We start from the raw sequence: 21,840 nt of genomic DNA, 5'->3' as shown, positions 1-21,840 counted from the left end.
ATCAGGGTTTTGGGGTTACTGTCTGGGATCAGGGTTTTGGGGTTACTGACTGGGAGTGGGGTTTTGGGGTTACTGTCTGGGATCAGGGTTTTGGGGTTACTGCCTGGGATCAGGGTTTTGGTGTTACTGTCTGGGATCAGGGTTTTGGGGATTACTGTCTGGGAGTGGGGTTTTGGGGTTACTGTCTGGGAGTGGGGTTTTGGGGTTACTGTCTGGGATCAGGGTTTTGGGGTTACTGTCTGGGATCAGGGTTTTGGGGTTACTGTCTGGGATCGGGGTTTTGTGGTTACTGTCTGGGAGTGGGGTTTTGGGGTTACTGTCTGGGATCAGGGTTTTGGGGTTACTGTCTGGGATTGGGGTTTTAGTAGGAAGAATAGAAGCAGATTATTTACTAAAAACTGAAAGACTTCAGATATCTGTGGCAACCTGTCTTAGTTCAGGATTCTCTTTAGGTTAACATGCTGGTTCAGTTGGCATTAAGAATGCAATTTTAGAATACAAAAGCAGAGATGTGTACTACCAAGGCTGTATTAGGCTCTGGTTAGATTGCATTTGCAATACTGTGAAAGGTCTTTGGCCCCGTATCTACGGTACGATGTTCTGGCCTTGGAGGGGGTCCAGAGGAGGTTTACAAGAATGATCCTGGGGATGAAGGGCTTGTCACATGAGGAGCAGTTGAGGACTCTAGGTCTGTACTTGATGGTGTTCTGAAGGATGGTGGGGGGGAGGGGGAGGGGGTGTTGAATCTGATTGAACTGACAGAATACTGAGAGAGCTGGATAGGGTGGAAATGGAGAAAATGTTTCCGCTGTAGTTGAGACTAGGACCTGAGGGCACAGCCACAGAGCGAAGGGACAACCCTTTAGAATTGAGATGAGAAGAAATTTCTTCGGCCAGTGCGGAGTGAATCCAGAGGGCTGTTGAGGCCAAGTTATTGAGTGTGTTTAAGACAGAGATAGAGTGATTCTTGATTAGTAAGGAGGGTCAAGAGTTATAGGGAGATGGCAGGAGAATGGGGTTGAGAAACATATCAGCCACGATCAAATGGCAGAGCAGACTAGATAGTCTAACTGGTCTAATTCTGTTCCTATGTCTTATGGTCTTACTATATGGGTTCAGGGTGTGGGGTTACTGTCTGGATTCAGTGTTTTGGATCAGGATTTGGGGATAAGGCTTAGGGTTCGGGGTCAGAGTTTAAGGTTAAGGTTTGGGGTCAGGGTTTGAGGTTAGGTTTTGGAATTTAGGTTTGGGATTAGGGAGGGTTTGGGGTTTAGGTTTGCAGTCAGGGTTTAGGTTTAGGGTTTGGGGTTAGGTTTAAAGTTTGGGTTAGGGATCAGAGTTTGGGATTTAGGTTTGGGTTTAGGTTTCGAGGTCAGGGTTTGGCATCAGGTTTTGGGTTTAGGCTTTGGTTGGGGTTTAGCGATTTGGGCTTGCTTAGGGTTGGGGTCAGAGTATGTGGTTTAGGTTTAGGGTCTTGGTTGGGGTTTAGGAGTTATGTTTAGGGTTAGGGGTCAGGGTTTAGCATTTCGGTTTAGGGTTGGGGTCAGGTTTTGGGGTTAGGGTTTAGGTTGGGGTTTAGGGTTTTGTTTGGGGTTTAGTGGTTATGTTTAGGGTTAGGAGTCATGGTTTAGGGTTTAGGTTTAGATTTTGGGGTCAGGGGTTGTGGTTTTTGGATTATGTTGAGGGTTAGGGGTCAGGTTTTAAGGCTTTGGTTGAGATTTAGGGATTTGGGGTTATGTTTAGGGTTGGGGTCAGGGTTTAGGTTTAGGGTCAGGTTTTAGAGTTTGGGTGTGGGATTTAGGTTTAGAATTTTGGTTGGGGTTTAGGGGCTATGTTTAGGGTTTTGGTTGGGGTTTAGGGGTTATGTTTACGGTTTTGGTTGGGGTTAAGGGGTTATGTTTAGGGTTTTGGTTGGGGTTTAGGGGTTATGTTTACGGTTTTGGTTGAGGTTTAGGGGTTATGTTTAGGGTTTTGGTTTGGGTTAAAGGGCTATGTTTTGGGTTGGGGTCAGGGTGTGGGGTTTAGGTTTAGGGTTTTGGTTGGGGTTAAGGGGCTATGTTTAGGGTTTTGGTTGGGGTTTAGGGATGAGGGTTTTTGCTCTCTTTCCGTTGTCAAGGTGAGGGTCCGGCTGCCTATGGTTTCCATGGTAACGGGCTGCTCTGGGTTGTTCGGAACCTCCTCCCGCTCTGTCACCATGGTGACGGCTCCTGGAATCCACCCGGAACCTTTATCGTGACGGACCGCGGTCAGCGGCGGAGTGCAACATCCAACAGCTTCCGGGCGGATAGCAGCAGCGGCGGAGAGCACCGGGCCTCAGGGCAGGGCAGGGAGAAAGGAGAGAGGTGTTGGGGGGTGGGCGAGGGAAGGACGAAGAAGAGAGTGAGGGAGAGAGAGAAAGAAAGAGGGGAGGGAGAAAGAGAGAGAAGTGGAGAGGGGGTGAGGGAGGGAGAGAAGGAAGTGGAGGAGGGGATAAGGGGGAGTGGGGTGGGGAGGTGGGGTAGGGTAGTGCAGAAAGATTGGAAGAAGGAAGAAGGTCTGGAGTGAGGGGTAACTGTGAGAGATTGACACCTGGGCTGAGGGAGTGACCGACCTAACGTGAGGGGGAAATGCGGGTGAAGATAAAAATTGTGTCTGCAGTGAAGAAGAGAGTCTGGAGTGGCACCCCACTGTAAAAGGAAGACATCTGAAGAGAGAGGATCACAACTGGTGGTGCCCAGCAGTGGGAGACGGGACAGCTGTCGGATTGGCCTAAACCCAGTGGGTCAAGAGGGAACCTAGGAGAGGCAGCTGGGCAGGTCAGTCTCTGTTTCAGCAATTCGCAGCCACAACTTTTCAGAGCTGATGAGAAGGAAAACACATTCCACAAACCACATTTGTTATGGGCTGTTTTGGATTTCAGTTTTTCACAAATCTTTCTTCGCCCATGCGTTATTTATTCATCACAGTATGCTGCACTGATCCAGCTTGGATTTCATATCAATACTCATATTCAATCACGTGATTGTTGGGGCATCCTGGCATTGAGGTTCGTGCAAATTGGAATGAATCACATTAGAATTCGATGCATCTGAAGATCCAGTCATTTGCATCCAAATACAAGAAGTTGCAAAAACTGAAGGAAACAGCAGCTGACAGAGGGAAGGAGGTGGGGGAAGTAGGTAACACAGCTTTAGAAGATTACAGGCTTGCTAGAAAGGAGCTCAGAAATGGACTGAGGAGAGCCAGGAGGGAGCATGAAAAAGACTTGGCGAGAAGGATTAGGGAGAACCCAAAGGCATTTTACTCATATGTGAGGAATAAGAGAATGATCAGGGAGAAGGTAGGGATAGAGTAGGGAAGTTTAAGAGCCGTGAGGTTTTACTACAACTCTACAAGTCCCTGGTGAGACCACACTTGGAATATTGTGTCCAGTTCTGGTCTCCCTACTATAAGAAAGATACAGAGGCTATGGAGAGGGTGCAAAGAAGGTTTACCAGGATGCTGCCTGGACTGGAGGACTTACCTTATGAAGAGAGATTGAATAAGCTTGGACTTTTCTCTCTGGAGAGAAGGAGGAAGAGAGGAGACCTGATCGAGGTACACAAGGTAATGAGAGGCATGGATGGAGTCAATAGCCAGAGACTTTTCCCCAGGGCAGGATTGACGGGTACGAGGGGTCATAGTTTTAAGATATTAGGAGAAAGGTATAGAGGAGACATGAGAGAGAGGTTCTTTACGCAGAGAATTGTGAATGCATGGAATGCGTTGCCAGCGATGGTGGTGGAAGCAGAGTCATCAGGGACATTTAAGCGACTGCTGGACAGACACGTGGAGAGCAGTGAGTTGAGGAGTGCGTAGGTTAAGTTATTTTACGTTAGGATTAACCCTCGACACAACAGCGTGGGCCAAAGGGCCTGTTCTGGGCTGTACTTTTCTATGTTCTAGGTGCAGGATGGACCCCTGTCCTGGTCCAGGTGGACAAACTGATAGGTCGCACTTGGACTTTAGTAAATTCTAACCTTGACTGCTCAAATTGAAGCCAGGAGAGAGGGAGAAATACTTTATTTGTGCCGAGAATTTATTGAATATATGAGTCCAACAGTTCTTTGGTCTGTTGAAGAGTCACCGGTCTCGAACCGTTAACTTTGTTTCTCATTGCACAGATGTTGCTAAATCTGCTGAGTTTCTCCAGCCCCTTGTCTGTTTGAGCTCTCTTCCACAGTCCCAGCTGTTCCTAGATACTTGTTTATAGATCCAGTCAGCAATTAAGAGCTGTCACCTGATTCCCTTCGCAACATTAATTGTTCTGTCAACACTGAGCATGTTGGTTAAAACAAATTCAGAGCTGTTATTGCACACCTCTGGAATAAGATATGAGAGACCTTTCACACAGAGAGTAGTACGTGTATGGAATGAGCTGCCAAAGGAAATGGTGGAGACTGGTACAATTGCAACATTTAAAAGGCATCTGGTTGGGTATATGAATAGGAAGGGTTTGGAGGGATATGGGCCAAGTGCTGGCAGGTGGGATTAGATTGGGTTGGGATATCTGGTCAGCATGGACAGGTTGGACCAAAAGGTCTGTTTCCATGCTGTACATCTCTATGACTCTATGTCGCATGGCCAGTCCACCCTAACCTGTACATCTTTGGACTGTGGAAGGAAACCGGAGCACCCAGAGGAAACCCACGCAAACACGGGGAGAATGTGCAAACTCCACACAGGCAGTCACCTGAGGGTGGAGTTGAACCCAGGTCCCAAGCACTGTGAGGCAGCAGTGCTGACCATTGAGTCATTATTTAATTGAATTGATTGTCACATGTACTGAGGCACAGTGAAAAGCTTTGTCTTGCGAGCAATACAGGCAGATCACAGAGTTAAATAGTATAGATAGTAAATAATAGGTAAACCGTGGCAAAAATAAAAACACAGGTACAGGCGAATGTTAGTAATTTTTAAAAGCATGCTATTAAGTTTAAAAAATGTAGAACGGTTGTAGGAAATAGAAAACTTAGATCTGTGTGCAGGAACTCGCAAGGAGTCGACCATATTCGGCGCCATCTGTAACTGTATTGGAGATGGTTCAAAGGAGGTTTACCAGACTGATACCTCGATCGAGGGGGTTGTTCTATGAGGAAAGGTTAGACCGACTCGGCTTGTTTTCTTGTGATTGAGAAGAATGAGGGGTGACTTGATTGAAGTGTATAAGATCCTGAATAGTCTGGACAAGGGGCAACATGGAAAGGATGTATCCTTTAGTAGGTCAGTCCAGAAATGGGGACACTGTTTTCAGAAGTGATTTTATTTTTCTGAGGGTTGTGTGACTTTGGAACTCTGCCTCAGAAGTTGGTAGAGGTGGGATTGTGAATATTTTTAAGATGTGTAGATAGATTCTTGTTAGGTAAAGGAATCGTTCCTATCAGCCTAGATAGGAATGCGGAATCGTAAGCATAGCGATTACCCATGACCTTATTGGAAGGAGGAGCAGGCTGAAGGGACTGAATGGCCTACATATTCTCCAGACTTGTGTGTTGTTGTGTAAGGAATGGGAAATTTCTCCTTGAACATTTACATGGAATATGTCACTGGTCAGGTCACTGTTGAGGTGAGGTTTGTTTTGACAACATTCAAGGACAGGCCAGAGATTGAGAGTGACTGTGGTGCAGAGTAGATGGTGACACTGCGGTCATCTCCATTCTGTAGCACAGGTATGTCAGTGATGGTCAGGCCGGTGTGAGCAAGCAGCTTGGTCAGGTTTGATTAGATTAGATTACTTACATTGTGGAAATAGGCCCTTCGGCCCAACAAGTCCACACCGACCCGCCGAAGCGCAACCCACCCAGACCCATTCCCCTACATTTACCCCTTCACCTAACACTAAGGGTAATTTAGCTTGGCCAATTCACCCTGACCTGCACATCTTTGGATTGTGGGAGGAAACCCATGCAGACACGGGGAGAATGTGCAAACTCCACACAGTCAGTCACCTGAGGCGGGAACGGAACCCGTGTCTCTGCCACTGTGAGTGCTAACCACTGAGCCGCCGTGCCGCCCATAAAACAACGACCTTTTGACACAGCAAGCAGGCACCACTGGGATTTGAACCCAGGATCTCCTGTTTACTAGACAGGCCCTTTAACCATCTAAGCCCTGGCAGTGACAGGATTGTGATGATATTTACTGGATATCAACATTTCTGATCATCATTTATGAAGTGCTTGAGGCACCTCAAACGTTTAAAAAACTTCCCTGATGGGATGTGGGTGTCGCTGGCTTGTCCAGCATTTATTACCCCGTCCCGAGTTGCCCCCCTTGAGAGGGTGGGAGTGAGCTGCTTTCTTGAACCGCTGCAATCCATGTGCAGTAGGTAGACCCACAATGCCGTTAGGTTGGGCTTTCCAGGATTCTGACCCAGTGACACTGAAGGAACGGTAAGATATTTCCAAGTCAGGATGGGGAATGGTTTGGAGGGGAACTTGCAGGGGGTGGTGTTCCCATGTATCTGCTGCCCTTGTCCTTCTAGATGGAAGTGGTCGTGTGTTTGGAAGGTGCTGTCTGAGGATCTTTGGTGAATTTCTGCAGCACATTTTCTAGATGGTACACACTGCTGTTACTGAGCATCGGTGGGGTAGGGAGTGGGTGTTTGTGGATGTGGTGCCAATCAAGCGGCTGCTTTGTCCTGGATGGCGTTAAGCTTCTTGAGTGTTGTTGGAGCTGCCCCCATCCGGGGCAAGTGGGGAGTATTCCCTCCCACTCCTGACTTGTACCTTGTAAATGGTGGACAGGCTTTGGGGAGTCAGGAGGGGGGTTACTCACTGCAGTATTCCCAGCCTCTGACCTGTTCTTGTAGCCGCTGTGTTTATGTGGTGTTTTCAGTTGAGTTACTGGTCAATGGTGACCCCCAGGATGTTGATAGTGGGGGGATACAATGATGGTAACACTATTGAATGTGACAGATTGGTGGTTAGATTGTGTCTTGCTGGTGCAGATGTTGTTTGCCACTTTTCAGACTAAGCCTGGATATTGTTCAGGTTTTGCTGCATTTCGGTAAAGATGTAGAAATAGTTCATAGGATGAAAGAGATTGGTGAGTATGGGAAGAAAAGGGAAAAAGGGTACTGAGTTGGATGATCAGCCATGATTGTATTAAATCAGCTTTGAAGGGCTGGATGACCTAGTCCTGCTCCTAGTTTCTGTTTCTAAGTGAACATGGACTACTTCAGTATCTGAGTTGTCACAAATGGTGCTGAACATTGTGCAATCATCAGTGAACATCCCCACTTCTGACCTTATGATGGAGGGAAGGTCATTATTGAAGCAGCTGAAGATGGTTGGGCCTAGGACGCTACCCTGAGGGACTCCTGCAGAGGTGTCCTGGAGCTGAGATGACTGACCCTCCAACAACTCCAACCATCTTCCTCTGTGCCAGGTATGACTCTAACCAGTGGAGAGTTTGCCTTTGAATACCCAGATTTTCTAGGGCGTCTCGATGCCGCACTCAGTTGAATGCAGCCTGGATGTCAAGGGCTGTCACTCTCCCCTCAATGTAGAGTTCCTGGTCTCGCTCCCAGCATTCTTCTTAGGTTTGTCTGGCAACAAAGACTATGTCAGAGGTTCCTCTGGAAGGTACAAAGCCTCACTTGTGACTTGGACAGGATTCCCTCATTCACAGGATTCAGGAGAATACACAACAAACTTTTCTGTGGACAAGAGGAAAATACCTCCACCATGTCCACACCATGACATATCTCCCTACTTGAAGATAGTTAGAATTCTCTCATTCCTGAATTAGAGGGGGGGAAAATGCAGCAAATAACTATTTTTTTCTCCCAAACTATTGCTTGAGTGCATGGAGTCTTGATATGAGGAAGAAGCCACCAGTTTTGAAGAGCACAGCTGGATACCATCAAAGTAACCACATTTGTTGCTCTGTGTTATTTGGTTGCTTGTTGCAGCCCTCCCATTGATGGTGCTCTTCCCATTGATTTGACAACAGTGACTGGAGGATACCTGGAAAATGTCAGCTGCCAGGGCAGGCTCATGTTTGAGGAGGTGGGAATGATCTTTCCAGCAATGATTGTCATCCTTAAGAGACTTTATTGCTGGAACAGCACAGCAGGTCAGGCAGCATCCAGGGAACAGGAGATTCGACGTTTCGGGCACAGGCCCTTCTTCAGGAATGAGCAGAGAGTGTTCAGCAGGAGAAGATAAAAGGTAGGGAGGAGGGAGTTGGAAATGTGATAGGTGGAAAGAGGTCAAGGTGAGGGTGATAGGTCGGAGTAGGATGGAGGCGGAGAGGTCAAGAAGAAGACTGCAGGTCAGGAAGGCGGTGCCGGGCTGGAAGGATCCGGCTGAGACAAAGTGGGGGGAGGGGGGATGAAGAAACTGGTGAAGTCCAAGTTCATCCCCTGCGGTTGGAGGGTTCCCAGATTATCTTCCGACTGGGAACCCTCCAACCGCAGGGGATGAACTTGGACTTCACCAGTTTCTTCATCCCCCCTCCCCCCACCTTGTCTCAGCCGGATCCTTCCAGCCCGGCACCGCCTTCCTGACCTGCAGTCTTCTTCTTGACCTCTCCGCCTCCATCCTACTCCGACCTATCACCCTCACCTTGACCTCTTTCCACCTATCACATTTCCAACTCCCTCCTCCCTACCTTTTATCTTCTCCTGCTGAACACTCTCTGCTCATTCCTGAAGAAGGGCCTGTGCCCGAAACGTCGAATCTCCTGTTCCCTGGATGCTGCCTGACCTGCTGTGCTGTTCCAGCAATAAAGTTTCAACTTTGATCTCCAGCATCTGCAGACCTCACTTTCTCCTCATCCTTAAGAGAGACAATCCTGTGGGCTGGTGCTGAGCACATCTTACTTAAGCAGAATGACCGACACCTGAGCCAAGAGAAAGTGCCACAGGCTATTTTGAGGGCACCTTTTCTAACCCCGTCCCCATTTAAGGTAAACAGAGGATATCTACAAGAGGACTGCTCAGTCAGGGATGCTGATGCGTAAGGACGCATCTGCCCAATGCCCTTCATGTACTGGTCCTTATGTGTAAACCATTACCTTGGGACCTCTCCTCACTCCTCCCTCACCCCAGGATGGAGCCGAGTGACCCTGGTACAACCTGCCTAGGACTTTAATCCAGAGCAGTGGTAGGCCATTCAATCCATCGAGTGTGTCCTGCCTTCACTGATGTCAGAGTCACAGGTGCTGTGATTATGCACATGATCCTGATGATGGGTGCTCAGGTTTCAGAGATGTGTCAAGTGGCACTGACTGGGCTCATGTTGCAAATGTAGTTTGCAACTTTACAGATATGCAGTCTCTTGTCGCCTGATCTGACAGTGGGGACTTTTTGAATCCTGTCTTCACCATTCCACTTCCCCCCCCCCCCCGTGGGGTCACCCTGCACCCCTGTGCTCAGATTATCATTCGCTTCTTCACCCATCACCAGTGTCCGGGTGGACTGGCTTTAAACTGAATTAACAGGAGGATGGGCACCAGCACATGGAAGCAGCAAAATGGAATAAGGTGCACAAAGTGAGTGTCAGACAGTCTGAGAGAAAGACGTGCTAACATATTAGCCAGGAACGGACTGAGAAGGACAAAGAGGAACTGAGAGACAGGATTTCCATGTATGTCTATCCCACAGTGTGGTGAGTGAGGCTGAGAAGTGAACAACCACAAATTACAGCTGGTGGTAATAATGGAAACATGGTTAAAGCAGTGAGGAACTGCCACTGAATATTCAAGGAGTCTTCATTAAGGTTAGAGAATGTGAAAAGGGAGGTGGGGTGGCAGAATTGACCAGAGAAAACATTGTAATGTTAAGACCATAAGATGTAGGAACAAAAGCATTTACTATCTACAAGATGCACTGCAGAAATTCAGCAAAGATCCTCAGACAGCACCTTCCAAACCCACAACCACTGCCATCTAGAAGGACAAGAGCAACAGATACCCCCTGCAAGTTCCCCTCCAAGCCACTCACCATCCTGACTGGGAAATATATCACCGTTTCTTCACTGCTGCTGGGTCAAAATTGTGGAATTCCATCCCTCAGGGTATTGCAGGTGGACAGCAAGAAGGCAGCTCATCCCCACCTTCTCAAGGGCAGCTAGGGACGGGCAATAAATGCTGGACCCAGCCAGTGATGTCCACATCCCACAAAATTGAATAAATAAAAACAGAAGTGGGCCATTCAGCCCATTGAGTCTGCTCCACCATTCAAAAAGATCACGACTGATCTGAGTTAAAAATCACACAACACCAGCGGCGCTCCGAAAGCTAGTGTGCTTCCAATTAAACCTGTTGGACTATAACCTGGTGTTGTGTGATTTTTAACTTTGTCCACCTCAGTCCAACACCGGCATCTCCAAATCATGACGACTGATCTGTTGATCCTCAATTCCACATTCCTGCCTTTTCCCTATAACCCTTGATTTAGTTACCGGTTAAAACACTGCCTCTCTTAGGCTCAATATATTGAAAATGAGAAGCTGCCCTTGATGGGACAAGGAAAGACTCCAATTGGTTCGAGTTGAGAAGTAAGAAAAATGAGATCATGCTTAGTGTAATCAAGAAACTTTCAAATCGTGAGAGAGACAAGGGGACGAATCACAGAGCTTTGCAAGGCAGGGGAGGATTTAATAACCCAATTATTGATTGGGATAAATTTAGTGTAAAAGGTAAGGATGGGAAGGAAATTCTGAAATATGTTCAGTCAAACATCCTTGATCAGAGTGTTCTTAGCGCAGCCATGAGGCAGGGATTGGTGGATCTTGTGCTGTGGAGTGAGGTGGCCCAAGGGCACCAACTGTGTGTGTGGGAAGCACTTGGCCAAGAGTAATCATTGTATCGGAAGGTTTCACTGAGAAGGATTTTGAAACAGGCTATCTCACTTTAGAAAGTCTGAACTGGAAAGGGGTGATCTTTATTGTGATGGGCAGAGCTTGAGCCAGAGCTAATGGAACCGGGGAATGTGAGGAATTCATGTCAGTTATCTCTGTGGAGGAGATGTTTCAGGGCCAGGCTGGGTATGTACGAACAAGGGGAAAGGAAGAGGAAACAAAGCCAGTCTTCTGGGGATGGTGTAGGGGGTCGATAAAGGGAATGAGGTGGTGAGAGCAGAACATGTCGTATTCATCCAGTCTCCACTAGATAAGGGGAGGTGCCAGAGAATTGGAGTGTTCAGTGTGATCCTTATTGAAGAAAGAGTGTGCGAACTGCCTGAATAAGAACAGACTGTTTGGTTCATAGTCATTACTGGGTATGGTTTTAGAATAAATAAGTCAATGTTTGTTGGCTAGGAGAAAGTGAGGACTGCAGATGCTGGAGATCAGAGTCGAGTGCGTGGTGCTGGAAAAGCGCAGCAGGTCGGGCAGCATCTCCTCCAAGCCACTCACCATCCTGACTGGGAAATATATCTCCGTTCCTTCACTGTCACTGGGTCAGAATCCTGGAATTCCCTCCCTCAGGGCACTGGGGGGTCTACCTACAGCACAGCGGTTCAAGAAGGCAGCTCACCCCCAGTTTCCCAAGGGGCAATTAGGGACAGGGCAATAATGATGCTCATATCCCCGAAATGAAAAGAAAATTAGTCTCAAGGACAGAAAGTGGTGGGTTGTAGTAAATGATTGTTGTCAGATTGGAGGACAGTAGGCGGTGGTGTTCCTCAAGGGTGAGTACTGGCTCACTACCTTCTTTGCTATCTGTAGCTGACTTGGAACCTATAATACTGGAGTAAAATTTATGAAATTGTTGATTGCAAACTTGGCGGAATGGCAAGCAAAATCACAGAGTGTTTGTGGGATAGGAGGAGATTGTCTTGGCCAGTCATGGAGCCCACCAGTGTCTGAGACAGCCACGTGTATAGGACATGCTCCCAACAGCAGAAACACGAGCTCTGGGTCTCGGAGCTGGAACAGCGGTTGGAGAGACTGTAGCACATCCGTCAGGCTGGGAGTGACTGTGGATAGCACGTTTCGAGAGGTGGTCACAGAGCAGCTCAAGGGACTAGAGGAACGAAGGGAATGGGTGACCAGATGGAGAGAAACAGGCAGGAAGTACAGGAGACTTCTAGGAACGCTGTCACAAATCAGTTTCTATTTTGGATACTCAGGAGGCTACTGGTTCCTCAAGGGATTGCGGACAGAGGCACAAAGGACAAGGCCGTCCAGGAGGAGAGGGAGAAGAAAGCAGGAGTGATAGGGACAGGGCCTTTCCTAGTTAAGGCAGCGGGGGGGCGGTGTGTGTCTGTCTGTCTGTCTGATGGTACTGCAGTCAGGGATCTCACCGAATGGTGCAGCTCACCCTGAAGGGGGAGGGTGACACAGAAAAATGGAAGATAGGAGCAGGAGTAGGCCATTCGGCCCCTCGAGCCTGTTACGCCATTTAATATGTCGTGGCCGATCATCAAGCTCAACACCCTAATCACATGATCCCTTTAGCTACAAGAGCTATATTTACCACCTCCTCATAAACACGTAGTGTTTTGGCCTCAACACATTGTGTGCTGGTGAATTCCACAGCCTCCCCACTCTCTGGGTGAAAACATTTCTCCACATCTCAGCACTAAAAGCTTTAACCCTTTCCCCTAAACTGTGACCACCCACCCCGCCCTCCCACCTTATTATCAGGAAGACCCTTCCTGTGTTCACCCTGTCTAGTCATGTTAGAATTTGATCAATTTCTGAGGTCTTCCTCATTCTTTTAAACTCGAGTGAATATAATTGTAATGGGAACTGTACAACACAGTACATGACCTTCATGCTGTGCCAGCCTTTTATCCTACTCTAAGATCAAACGAACCTACATACCCTTCATTTTACTATCATCCGTGTGTCTATCCAAGAGTTGCTTAAATGTCCCCAATGTATCTGACTCTACTCCCACCGTTGACAGTGCATTCTACGCACTCACCACTCTCTGTGTAAAGAACCTACCTCTGACATCACCCCTAAACATTCTGCTAATCACCTTAAAATGATGCCCCCTCGTGATGGCCATTTCTGCCCGGGGAAAAAAATCTCTGGCTATCCACTCTATCTATGCCTCTCATCATCTTGTATGTCTCTATCAAGTCACCTCTCATCCTTCACTTGAATGAGAAAAACCCTAGCTCCCTCAACCTTTCTTCATAAGACACACCCTCCAGTCCAGGCAGCATCCAGGTAAATTCCCTCTGCACCCTCTCTAAAGCTTCCACATTCTTCCTATAATGAGGCGACCAGAACTGAACACAATATTCCAAATGTGGTCTAACTCGGGCTTTATCGAGCTGCAGCATAATCTCGCAGCTCTTAATCTCAATCCCCCTGCTAATGAAAGCCAACACACCGTGAACCTTCTTAATAACTATATCAACTTGGGTTGCAACTTTGAGGGATCTATGGACATGGACTCTAAGATCCCCCTGTTCCTCCACACTGTCAAGAATCCTGTCTTTAAACCCGTATTCTGTATTCAAATTCGACCTTCTAAAATGAATCACTTCACACTTTTCCAGGTTGAACTCCATCTGCCACTTATTGGCCCAGTTCTGCATCCTGTCAATGTCCCATTGCAAGCTACAACAGCCCTCCACACTATCCACAACTCCTCCAACCTTTGTGTCATCAGCAAACTTACTAACCCACCTTCCACTTCCTCATCCAAGTCATTTATAAAAATCACAAAGAGCAGAGGTCCCAGAACCGATCCCTGCGGAACGCCACCAGTCACCGAGCGCCAGGCTGAATACTTTCCATCTACCACCACCCTCTGTCTTCTATGGGTCAGCCAATTCTGTGTCCTGACAGCCAGATTTCCCTGTATCCCATGCCTCCTTACTTTTCTGAATGAGCCTTACATGGGGAACCTTATCAAACACCTTGCTAAAATTCTTGTACACCACACCCACTGCTCTACCTTCATCAATGTGTTTTGTCACATACTCAAAAAATTCAATCAGGTTTGTGAGGCATGACCAGTCCCTCACAAAGCCATACTGACTATTTCTAATCAAGCTATGGGTTTCCAAGTAATCATAAATCCTGTCTCTCAGAAACCTCTCAAATACTTTGCCCACTACACCCTCCCATCCCTTCCTTGCCTCAGTGGGACAAACCTATCCAGCCCTATCAGCAAGTGCTCCCTGAACAACCTCCACATTTCTCTCATGGATTTCCCTGAGAACATCTGTTCCCAATTTAGGTGCCCCAGTTCCTGCCTATTAGCATTGTAGTCCTCCCTCCCCGAGTTAAATACTTTCCCATACTGTCTGCTTCTATCCCTCTCCGTGGCTATAGTAAAGGTCAGGGAGTTGTGATCACGATCACCGAAATGCTCTCCCACCGAGCGATCTGACATCTGGCCTCGTTCGTTGCCAAGCACCAAATCCTCCCCTCTAGTCGGGCTAATCTGCATATTGAGCTGAAAATGTGTTGCTGGAAAAGCGCAGCAGGTCAGGCAGCAACCAAGGAACAGGAGAATCGACGTTTCGGGCATAAGCCCTTCTTCAGGAAGCCCTGTTCCTCGGATGCTGCCTGAGCTGCTGCGCTTTTCCAGCAACACATTTTCAGCTCTGATCTCCAGCATCTACAGCCCTCACTTTCTCTCTAATCTGCATATTGAGTCAGGAACGCTCTCTGGACACATCTGACAAACACTGCTCCTCCAAACTAGTTGAACTCAGGAGTTCCAATTAATATCAGGGAAGTTAAAGTCACCCATGACAACAACCCTGTTCCTTCTGCCCCTCTCCAAAATCCTCCGTGTCTCTGAAGCTATTGGGGGGTCTTTAGAAAACTCCTAATAAAGTGACTGCTCCTTTCCTGTCTCTGTCTTCCATCCACATTGACTCTGAAGACAAACCCTCCCCAATGACCTCCCTTTCTGTAACTGTGATACTAACCCTGATTAGCAATGCCACTCCCGCACCTCTTTTTATATCCTCCATCCATTGGTTGAAAAGGGCAGGTTAATAGGGGAGTGAAGAAGAAATGAGCGACGCTTGCCTTTATTAGTCATGACAAAGATTATAAAAGCTGGGAGGTGATGTTGGAGCTGGACAGGACTTTGCTTTGGCCACAGTTGGAGTACTGTGTGCAGCTCTGGTCCCCACTCTACAGGAAGGATGGGATGACATTGGAGAGGGTACAGAGGGAGATCCAATAGAAAATATACAATAGGTGCAGGAGTAGGCCATTCGGCCCTGCGAGCCAGCACCACCATTCATTATGATCATGGCTGATCATCGACAATCAGTATCGAGTTCCTGCCTTATCCCCATAACGTTTGGTTCCACTATCCCTAAGAGCTCCATACAACTCTTTGTTGAAAGTACCCAGAGACATGGCCGCCAGTGTAAAACCTGTCTCCATCCCAGTACTGTACCCCAGTGTTATACAGTGACAGACCTGTCCCCACCAGTACTGTAGCCCAGTGTTATACAGTGACAGACCTGTCCCCACTCCAGTAATGTACCCCAGTGTTATACAGTGACAGACCTGTCCCCACCCCAGTACTATACCCAGTGTTATACAGTGACAGACCTGTCCCCACCTGTACTGTAGCCCAGTGTTATACAGTGACACACCTGTCCCCACTCCAGTGACACACCTGTCCCCACTCCAGTGTTATACAGTGACAGACCTGTCCCCACCCTAGTACAGTACCCCAGTGTTATACCGTGACAGACCTGTCCCCACCCCAGTACAGTACCCCAGTGTTATACAGTGACAGACCTGTCCCCACTCCAGTACTGTACCTCAGGGTTATACAGTGACAGACCTGTCCCCACCCCAGTACTGTACCCCAGTGTTATACAGTGACAGACCTGTCCCCACCCCAGTACTGTACCCCAGTGTTATACAGTGACAGACCTGTCCCCACCCCAGTACTGTACCCCAGTGTTATACAGTGACAGACCTGTCCCCACCCCAGTACTGTACCCCAGGGTTATACAGTGACAGACCTGTCCCCACCCCAGTACTGTACCCCAGTGTTATACAGTGACAGACCTGTCCCCACCCCAGTGTTATACAGTGACGGACCTGTCCCCACCCCTGTGTTATACAATGACACACCTGTCCCCACCCCAGTACAGTACCCCAGTGTTATACAGTGACAGACCTGTCCCCACCCCAGTACTGTACCCCAGTGTTATACAGTGACAGACCTGTCCCCACCCCAGTGTTATACAGTGACGGACCTGTCCCCACCCCTGTGTTATACAATGACACAACTGTCCCCACCCCAGTACAGTATCCCAGTGTTATACAGTGACAGACCTGTCCCCACCCCAGTACAGTACCCCAGTGTTATACCGTGACAGACCCATCCCCACCCGTGTTATACAGTGACAGAACTGTCCCCACCCCAGTACAGTACCCCAGTGTTATACAGTGACAGACCTGTCCCTACCCCAGTACTGTACCCCAGTGTTATACAGTGACAGACCTGTCCCCACCCCAGTACTGTACCCCAGTGTTATACAGTGACAGACCTGTCCCCACCGCAGTATAGTACCCCAGTGGTATACAGTGACACATCTGTCCCCACCCGTGTTATACAGCGACAGACCTGTCCCCACCCTAGTACAGTACCCCAGTGTTATACAGTGACAGATCTTTCCCCACCCCAGTACTGTACCCCAGTGTTATACAGCGACAGACCTGTCCCTACCCCAGTACTGTACCCCAGTGTTATGCAGTGACAGACCTGTCCCCACCCCAGAACTGTACCCCAGTGTTATACAGTGACAGACCTGTCTCCATCCCAGTACTGTACCCCAGTGTTATACAGTGACAGACCTGTCCCCACTCCAGTACTGTACCCCAGTGTTATATAGTGACAGACCTGTCTCCATCCCAGTACTGTCCCCCAGTGTTATACAGTGACAGACCTGTCCCCACCCCAGTACAGTACCCCAGTGTTATACAGTGACACACCTGTCCCCACCCGTGTTATACAGTGACAGACCTGTCCCCACCCTAGTACAGTACCCCAGTGTTATACCATGACAGACCTGTCCCCACCCCAGTACTGTACCCCAGTGTTATACAGTGACAGACCTGTCCCCACCCCAGTACTGTACCCCAGTGTTATACAGTGACAGACCTGTCCCCACCCCAGTATAGTACCCCAGTGGTATACAGTGACACATCTGTCCCCACCCGTGTTATACAGCGACAGACCTGTCCCCACCCTAGTACAGTACCCCAGTGTTATACAGTGACAGATCTTTCCCCACCCCAGTACTGTACCCCAGTGTTATACAGCGACAGACCTGTCCCTACCCCAGTACTGTACCCCAGTGTTATGCAGTGACAGACCTGTCCCCACCCCAGAACTGTACCCCAGTGTTATACAGTGACAGACCTGTCTCCATCCCAGTACTGTACCCCAGTGTTATACAGTGACAGACCTGTCCCCACTCCAGTACTGTACCCCAGTGTTATATAGTGACAGACCTGTCTCCATCCCAGTACTGTCCCCCAGTGTTATACAGTGACAGACCTGTCCCCACCCCAGTACAGTACCCCAGTGTTATACAGTGACACACCTGTCCCCACCCGTGTTATACAGTGACAGACCTGTCCCCACCCTAGTACAGTACCCCAGTGTTATACCATGACAGACCTGTCCCCACCCCAGTACTGTACCCCAGTGTTATACAGCGACAGACCTGTCCCCACCCCAGTACTGTACCCCAGTGTTATACAGTGACAGACCTGTCCTCACCCTAGTACAGTACCCCAGTGTTATACAGTGACAGACCTTTCCCCACCCCAGTACTGTACCCCAGTGTTATACAGCGACAGACCTGTCCCTACCCCAGTACTGTACCCCAGTGTTATACAGTGACAGACCTGTCCCCACCCCAGTACTGTACCCCAGTGTTATACAGTGACAGACCTGTCCCCACCCCAGTACTGTACCCCAGTGTTATACAGTGACAGACCTGTCCCCACTCCAGTACTGTACCCCAGTGTTATACAGTGACAGACCTGTCCCCACTCCAGTACTGTACCCCAGAGTTATACAGTGACAGACCTGTCCCCCCCGGAACTGTTCCCCAGTATTATACAGTGACAGTCCTGATCCCACCCCAGTACTGTACCCCAGTGTTATACAGTGACAGACCTGTCCCCACCCCAGTGTTACACAGCGACAGACCTGTCCCCATCCCAGTACTGTACCCAGTGTTATACAGTGACAGACCTGATCCCACCCCAGTGTTATACAGTGACAGACCCATCCCACCCCAGTACTGTACCCCAGTGTTATACAGTGACGGACCTGTCCCCACCCCAGTACTGTACCCCAGTGTTATACAGTGACAGACCTGTCCCCACCCCAGTACTGTACCCCAGTGTTATACAGTGACAGTCCTGATCCCACCCCAGTACTGTACCCCAGTGTTATACAGTGACAGACCTGTCCCCCCCGGAACTGTTCCCCAGTATTATACAGTGACAGTCCTGATCCCACCCCAGTACTGTACCCCAGTGTTATACAGTGACAGACCTGTCCCCACCCCAGTACAGTTCCCCAGTGTTATACAGTGACAGACCTGTCCCCACCCCAGTACTGTACCCCAGTGTTATACAGTGACAGACCTGTCCCCACCCCAGTACTGTACCCCAGTGTTATACATCGACAGACCTGTCCCCACCCCAGTACTGTACCCCAGTGTTACACAGTGACAGACCTGTCCCCACCCCAGTACTGTACCCCAGTGTTACACAGTGACAGACCTCTCCCCACCCGAGTACAGTTACCCCAGTGTTATACAGTGACAGACCTGTCCCCCCCGGAACTGTTCCCCAGTATTATACAGTGACAGTCCTGATCCCACCCCAGTACTGTACCCCAGTGTTATACAGTGACAGACCTGTCCCCACCCCAGTACTGTACCCCAGTGTTATACAGCGACAGACCTGTCCCCACCCCAGTACTGTACCCCAGTGTTATACAGTGACTGACCTGTCCCCACCCCAGTACTGTACCCCAGTGTTACACAGTGACAGACCTGTCCCCACCCCAGTACTGTACCCCAGTGTTATACAGTGACAGTCCTGATCCCACCCCAGTACTGTACCCCAGTGTTATACTGTGACAGACCTGTCCCCACCCAGTACTGTACCCCAGTGTTATACAGCGACAGACCTGTCCCCACCCCAGTACTGTACCTCAGTGTTATACAGTGACTGACCTGTCCCCACCACAGTTCTGTACCCCAGTGTTATACAGTGACAGACCTGTCCCCACCCCTGTACTGTACCATAGTGTTATACAGTGACAGACCCGTGTCCTCTCCAGTATTGTATCCCATTGTTATACAGTGACACACCTGTCCCCATGCCAGTACTGTATTCCAGTGTTAGACAGTGAAACACCAGTCCCCACCAGTACTGTACCGCAGTGTTGTACAATGACAGAACTGTCCCCATCAGTATTGCACCCCAGTATTATACATTGATCGACCTGTCCCTACCAGTACTGTACCCCAGTGTTGTAGAGTGACAGAGCTGTCTCCATTCCCGTACTGTACCCCAGCGTGTTATACAGTGACAGACCTGTCCCCACCCTAGTACAGTACCCCAGTGTTATACCGTGACAGACGTGTCCCCACCCCAGTACAGTTCCCCAGTGTTATACAGTGACAGACCTGTCCCCACCCCAGTACAGTACCCCAGTGTGATACAGTGACAGACCTGTCCCTACCCCAGTACTGTACCCCAGTGTTATACAGTGACAGACCTGTCCCCACTCCAGTAATGTACCCCAGTGTTATATAGTGACAGACCTGTCTCCATCCCAGTACTGTCCCCCAGTGTTATACAGTGACAGACCTGTCCCCACCTGTACTGTAGCCCAGTGTTATACAGTGACACACCTGTCCCCACTCCAGTGTTATACAGTGACAGACCTGTCCCCACCCCAGTACAGTACCCCAGTGTGATACAGTGACAGACCTGTCCCTACCCCAGTACTGTACCCCAGTGTTATACAGTGACAGACCTGTCCCCACTCCAGTAATGTACCCCAGTGTTATATAGTGACAGACCTGTCTCCATCCCAGTACTGTCCCCCAGTGTTATACAGTGACAGACCTGTCCCCACCTGTACTGTAGCCCAGTGTTATACAGTGACACACCTGTCCCCACTCCAGTGTTATACAGTGACAGACCAGTCCCCACCCCAGTACAGTACCCCAGTGTTATACAGTGACACACCTGTCCCCACCCGTGTTATACAGTGACAGACCTGTCCCCACCCTAGTACAGTACCCCAGTGTTATACCGTGACAGACCTGTCCCCATCCCAGTACAGTTCCCCTGTGTTATACAGTGACAGACCTGTCCCCACCCCAGTACTGTACCCCAGTGTGATACAGTGACAGACCTGTCCCTACCCCAGTACTGTACCCCAGTGTTATACAGTGACAGACCTGTCCCCACCCCAGTACTGTACCCCAGTGTTATACAGTGACAGACCTGTCCCCACCCCAGTACTGTACCCCAGTGTTATACAGTGACAGACCTGTCCCTACCCCAGTACTGTACCCCAGTGTGATACAGTGACAGACCTGTCCCTACCCCAGTACTGTACCCCAGTGTTATACAGTGACAGACTTGTCCCCACCCCAGTACTGTACCCCAGTGTTATACAGTGACAGACTTGTCCCCACCCCAGTACTGTACCCCAGTGTTATACAGTGACAGACTTGTCCCCACCCCAGTACTGTACCCCAGTGACCATCCTTGTTTGATTGAACCCTCTGTGAATGGTGTGCTTCCTCTGGTGTGTGAGATGTTGACTGTCCCACTCTTGTCTTGCAGGATGTTGTCCCTGAAGGGCACCCTGATCCTCTTGTTGCTGTTCTTCAGCAGTTTTTTTGGCAGTATCTTCATGTTGGCTCCGTTCCTCCCTGTCATGCTGCTGTCCACCTCGGTGTATCGCTGGATTACTGACCGGATCGTTGCTGTCTGGCTCACTCTCCCTGTGGTAAGTGACAGTCATAGGAAGCAGTGCTGATCCAGTCGGGCAGAGCATGCTCCTTCTGACTGTGCTGTGTTTCTGCCAGGCTCTGCTGGAGATGGTACTTGGTGTGAGGGTGGTTATCACTGGCGATGGCTTTGTACCTGGTGAGCGCAGTGTGATCATCATGAATCATCGGACACGCCTGGACTGGATGTACATGTGGAACTGCCTCCTCCGATATAGCTACCTCAGAATGGAGAAGATCTGCCTGAAATCATCCCTCAAATCCATTCCAGGCTTTGGTGAGTCAGCCTGACTGTTAATTGCTCTCTCCATGACTGAGGGTTTCATTGTATAGTGGGTGTGCTGGACAGGCAGTGTCAGTCCAGATGTCTGCATTGTCTGACTGAGCGTAGACTGGTATGGTTGAACTGAGAAAGTGAGGTCTGCAGATGCTGGAGATCAGAGCTGAAAAATGTGTTACTGGAAAAACGCAGAAGGTCAGGCAGCAACACATTTTTCAGCTCATGGTTGAACTGAGAGGGAACCTTGCCTCTGTTTGCCCACAGCGAGCACTCTTACTTCTGAAACCCAGCCATTCACCGGGAAGAATCATTTTCAACTTGTAAAGACAGTTTGAAGGGAGCCGAGTGAAGCTGAATGTGGGGGAGTGTCACGTTCTTCACTTGGATAGTAAAATTAAAGAATGTTATCAAAGGGGTGAAACTTGTAAACGTTGATGTTTAGACTTTTTTTATGCATTTGTGTGATGCTGACATTACTGGCTGGGCCCAGCATTTTTTGCCCATCCCTAGTTGCCCCTTGAGAAGGTGGAGGTGAGCTGCCTTCTTGAACCGCTGCAGTCCATGTGCTGTAGGTTGACCCACAATATCG

The 21,840-nt window shown here is 49.1% G+C and overlaps 1 protein-coding gene across 1 annotated transcript in view; it reads left to right on the top strand.

The window, feature by feature from the left end:
• The first annotated feature begins 2,506 nt into the window (after window positions 1-2,506).
• Window positions 2,507-21,840, top strand: part of lclat1 (lysocardiolipin acyltransferase 1) — a 73,054-nt gene continuing 53,720 nt past the window's right edge. Inside the window, 3 exon segments of the mRNA XM_087984817.1 lie at window positions 2,507-2,795; window positions 20,805-20,970; window positions 21,050-21,248. Coding sequence (XP_087840943.1) covers window positions 20,806-20,970; window positions 21,050-21,248 — 364 coding nt within the window. The 5' untranslated portion in view covers window positions 2,507-2,795; window position 20,805.

Source organism: Chiloscyllium plagiosum, unplaced genomic scaffold (assembly GCF_037043375.1).
Source record: "Chiloscyllium plagiosum isolate Xiang-an unplaced genomic scaffold, Cpla_swu_hap1 HiC_scaffold_3, whole genome shotgun sequence".
NCBI classification, from domain to species: Eukaryota; Metazoa; Chordata; class Chondrichthyes; order Orectolobiformes; family Hemiscylliidae; genus Chiloscyllium; species Chiloscyllium plagiosum.
The sequence above is the reverse complement of the archived record's forward strand: the minus strand, read 5'-3'. Positions and strand labels throughout refer to the sequence as shown.